The 4,794-nt window shown below is 43.3% G+C and overlaps 1 protein-coding gene across 3 annotated transcripts; it reads left to right on the top strand.

Moving 5' to 3' along the window:
* Positions 1–692: 692 nt before the first annotated feature.
* Positions 693–4,114, top strand: LOC125527714 (cingulin-like protein 1). 3 transcript variants are annotated; one of them, XM_048692242.1, is made up of 6 exons: positions 952–1,014; positions 1,113–1,185; positions 1,272–1,329; positions 1,442–1,515; positions 1,618–1,995; positions 2,663–4,113. In XM_048692242.1, the coding sequence occupies exons 4-6, from the start codon at positions 1,444–1,446 to the stop codon at positions 3,650–3,652; spliced, it is 1,440 nt and encodes a 479-aa protein (XP_048548199.1). In that variant the 5' UTR covers positions 952–1,014; positions 1,113–1,185; positions 1,272–1,329; positions 1,442–1,443; the 3' UTR covers positions 3,653–4,113. The 3 variants fall into 3 exon arrangements, with proteins under 3 accessions (XP_048548192.1, XP_048548199.1, XP_048548203.1); XM_048692235.1 differs by lacking the exon at positions 1,272–1,329 and having other exon boundaries at positions 693–1,014; XM_048692246.1 differs by lacking the exon at positions 952–1,014 and having other exon boundaries at positions 1,300–1,329; positions 2,663–4,114.
* The last annotated feature ends 680 nt before the right edge of the window (positions 4,115–4,794 follow it).

Below are 4,794 nucleotides of genomic sequence, written 5' to 3'. Positions count from 1 at the left end.
TATTTAGCCCAAATATGAGACGGATAAATGAATAATGGATATGAAGACATCCGGATGCGTCCGCCATGTCAGACTGACCGTTAGGGCCCGCGACAATTTGCTCACATTCGTCCCAAATATGATCGCTTTGGGTAGGACATGAGAAACAAAGGGTAAATGACAAAATGATTTAACTTCAAAAGAAAAGTGGGGTGCATCGACGGCCTGGATGCGCCCACTTTTGTACAACGACGGTTATTTAAGTCGATCGTGTTGCTTCTCGCACGGCACGATGGGACTAAACCTTAACCCGAAGGCCCAACACGGATGCTTCATTCACACTAAAAATTTTAAGTACGAACAACTTGTATTTTTGTGCATTGAACTATGTTTGACCAAAATGATCAATGTGCATGTGTTTGCATGTATTTGGTTTCTCGAAAATAAGGTTTGTGATTGTAATTGGCAAAACTTGAGATCTGCCTCGGCCGTTGTCCGTGGGCGCGTCCACAGTCGTATAGAGACCCAGATTAGGCAATGCTTACGAATAAAATGGCCAATATAATAGGAGAAATTACTGAATTCAAAGAGAAATACTGAATCAGTATTTCTTTTCTATACTTTTATTAGGTACCAGGATCAAAATTAAAAACGAGATGTCAAAAATAATAAAAGGACAAAAAAGTGAAGGAGCCACGAAGTGACTGACTTGTCTTCTCCCCAAATGTCTCGCGGCCTCACCTCTCCAGTCTCCACGAGTCCACCGCCGTCTTCCTCCAATGGCGATGAGCTGCTCAGCGTTTAACTCCGTAGCATCTTCTCCGAGAGCATTGCAACACACGAGATTGAGAAAAATCAGCACCCACGCCGTCCGAATCGATGAGCAGCGGCGGCGGCGGCGACGACGCGGGGGACGGCGGGCGGGCCGAGTGGCAGCGCATCTACGACCGGGTCGAGGCGCTCGCCGCCGGCCGCGCGCGGCTGGAGGCGCGCAACAGGATCCAGCACGAGTTCTGGGACGCCCGCCTCCACCAGGTGTGATTCATCGGACCGTTCCTGTCCTCTTCCTCTTAGGGTTTTCTCTTGGGCTTCCCTGCGCCTGATTGATGGCTTACATGTTCTCATCCTGGAAGGCGGAGCTGAGCAGAAGCAGGTGGGAGGCGGCCTGCAGGGAGCTGCTCCCTTCCGATGATCCCAAGCTCGCCGGTCAGAAAACATTGTGCCCCTAAATTTGGCATACCTTTTTTTTGTTGATTTATGAGAGTTTTCATGATGTGCCTGCTAAATGTCAGTTTTGTTGGTCATTCCGCTTCGCCGCAGCCAGATGGACAAGACCTTAGGGTTATTAAGATTAACTGAATAGCATTTCCATTTTATATCTTTTCGATGAAGATAACCTGTACAATGAGGCACCTAATGTTGCTACTGATGCCACTGTTGCTGCCTGCTCTGTCCAATGCAGAAATGCTAGAGAGTGATTTGGAGGATTCAAGAACTTGTGAAGCTCTCTTGGACACCGAAAACTCAGAACTGCTGGTACTTATTAATTATCCCAAAAGCATTTGGTTCAGCTTGTGAATGCCACTGATTTTCTTGATCATGGATTTGCATCCGTGCTTGTCTTTTTGTAATGTTTAGGTACAGCTGAAGGAAGTTGGAACTTGTGTACTGCTTAATGAAAACACTGCGGATCATGAGCACAATTCCGGAGATTTAATATCAGAGCGAAGAAAGTTAAAGCAGGTCTATGAGTCCATATGCTCGAATAAGGATAAGGAAGCTACTGAAGCAGTGCAGAAGTTTCAACAGAAGTTAGAGGAGCTGCACGTGGCAGCCTGTAAGAAGGATGATGAGATTGGAAGATTGCAGGCAGAAGCTCCTGCATCCACAAATAAGACACTGGTTCTTGAGGACAAGCTAAATGAGATGCACTCCTTGGATAAGGCGAATGACATCCAGAGCCTCAAAGTTGGGCAACCTGTGACTCATAAACACAAGCTTGCCTTCTTATCAACTGTAAGCATTTCATTTTGGAGTATATTTCTGGCTCATACTATACCTTGTTTCCTTTCCGTGGTATTTCTTATTGACCTGCCTCCAAAGTTACCATACATAGTCAGTAGTGAATGTTGACCAGGTTGATATTATGATTAATGCGCTGCTAAATAATTTTCCATGATATCTTTTCTAGAACCGAGTAGATCTAGAGTTTCACAAGAATTGTTGTCAAGATCAACCTTCTATGATTTTAACACATGAAACCTTCGTTCGCTTGTTCAGCACTTAACATTGCCCCATAATTGTTCCTGGCCAGTGAGCCATCTAATTTACAGATTGTCAGCAGTTTGCTGGCCAAAGATGAACTTAAGGGATGATATTCTAAATTACAATACACTTGTTGGTCTCAATCTCTAGTTCACCCTATGTAGAGCAGATGATCTTGGATTCATTGTTCTGTAGCATTCTTGTATTTTTATTTACAATACGTGGATTAATTTGGATGGGTTGTCAACTCAACCTTATTCACCCCCCTCCCCTTCCGTGTCTTGTATATACTTGTAGTTGTACCTCTTGTCTCCAACATCAATTCCATAGCTGAAAAGCTTTCGGTCCAGTTTGTGCATGTCGCTAATTTTCTTAATCATTGTGCTGTATCCATACTCCTGTATCTTAATAATGCTAGATACAATCCAAGGAAGCTGGAAATAGTGTAGAGATTATTCAAGAGAATGCAGATCATGGGGCCATCGCAGGAGATTTAAGAGCAGAGCTAAGAAAACTGAAGCAAGCTTATGAGACCCTTAGCTCAAACAAGGATAAGGAAATTTCTGCAGCACTTGCAGTGGAGGATTTTCTTTTGAACAAACTGCTGAGAATGGACAAGGACAGCGCAGGGCTCCTCAAGATAAAGGAAGTGGAGGCAGCACAAGCTAACGAAGCAGCACAAAAGCTTCAACAGATTGTAGAGGAGCTGCAAGTGGCAGTCCGATATAAGGCTGACGAGATTGGCAGATTGCGAGCAGAAGCGGGGCCCCTTAAGATAAAGGAAGTGGAGGCAGCACAAGCTAACAAAGCTGTGCAAATGCTTCTGCAGAATGTAGAGGAGGTGCAAGTGGCAGTCAGAAATAAAGATGATGAGATTGGCAAATTGGGAGCAGAAGTGGGGCACCTTAAGATAAAACAAGTGGAGTCAGCACAAAAGCTTCAGCAAAATGTAGAGGAACTGCAAGTGGCAGTCCGAAATAAGGATATTGAGATTGGCAGATTGCAAGCAGAAGCGGGGATCCTTAACATAAAAGAAGTGGAGGCAGTAAAAAAGTTTCAGCAGAATGTAGATGTGCTGCAAGTAGAAGTACGAAATAAGGATGATGAAAACTGTAGATTGCGAGCAGAAGCTGCTAATGCATTAAAAATGGTACTGACTCTTGAGGGTAAGCTACTGGAAATGCAGTCCTTGGTTAAGGAGAAGGACGATGAAATACAAAAACTGAAAATTTGGCAACCTGAGAGTCTGAAATGCAAATGTGCTTCTTCTATACCAGTTGTAAGTATATCATTCCAAGTATTTGGCCTGCTCATACTAAACTCTGGTTTCTTTTCCATATGTGTGTTTAGTGACCTTGTCTTGCCATGCATACATATAGTCAATGTACAATGTCATGTTTATATGTAAACATCCTTGATCAAGTGTAACTATAATTAAATGCAATTTTAATCCAAAGTCACTAACAATTTAATTGACCACCTGTTGATATGTGATCATAGTTTTTTTTACTGATAGGCATAGGCAAATAGTCTAATTTTCCCTTATTGTTCAAGAATCATATTTCGCCGTGCGCTGCTGTATAACTTGTTTACTCAGAAGGTATAAGCATCATTATTCTTGATAGGCTCACACATGAGTCTTGTGTTACTGAAAGCACAAACTAGTGGTAAATTGGTTAGTTTGCTGCTAATCGATTTTGCAGTGCCATCTTTTGTAGAAACTGAGTAGATCTAAGTATAAATGTTCCTTACAATAAGATGCCCGTTTCTTTCTCCTTTTGTCATCCAAGTGAATCCAACTTTGCGTACATACACACTGATGAATAACCCTGTACACGAGAATTGTGGTCCGGATCAGCCGATTATTACACCTGAAAATCTTTCTGCTCCTGTTCAGCACATAACATTGTAACTCATGTAATTTACAAATTGTCGACACTTTGCTGGCCAAAGATGAATTTATGGGATGATATTTTCGATCACAATACACCTGTTGGTCTTAATCTCTAGTAGTGTCCACCCTATCAGTGGTGGAGCTAGCCCGTGCGTTGAGCTTGCGCAAAGTACAAAGGGAAGTAGCTGATGGCTATTTGCCTAGAAAAGCTACTGATTAAATCTTCGTATTCTTGTATAAGCTAAGGAAGGTTCATGTAGAGCCCGTCAGCCGCCGGGCTTTGGCTCCGCCACTACACGCAATGTATAGCGGGTGATCTTGAATGTATTTTTTAGGTAGCATTTTAGTTTTTGTATGTACAGTAAAAAGGACAGACCCAGTGCATAGAAGCTCCCACACAAGGTGGGGTCTGGGGAGGGATTATAAGAACCTAGTCTTACCCCTCCAAAGTGCAATGCAGAGAGGCTGGTTCGAACCCAGGACCTCTTGGCACAAGTGGGGAGGACTTCACCACTGCGCCAGGCCTGCCCTCAGTTTTTGTATGTACAGTGTGTGTGGATTAATTTAGAAGGGTTGTCAGCTCATCCCTATTCAACCTCCCATCCCCCCTTGGCTCGCTTTTATATAGTAGTACCACTTGTCTTCATATGTGACTG

This window comes from Triticum urartu, chromosome 1 (assembly GCF_003073215.2).
Source record: "Triticum urartu cultivar G1812 chromosome 1, Tu2.1, whole genome shotgun sequence".
In the NCBI taxonomy this organism is placed as follows: Eukaryota; Viridiplantae; Streptophyta; class Magnoliopsida; order Poales; family Poaceae; genus Triticum; species Triticum urartu.
Note: the sequence above shows the minus strand (reverse complement) of the source record. Positions and strands in the feature narration are given on the sequence as shown.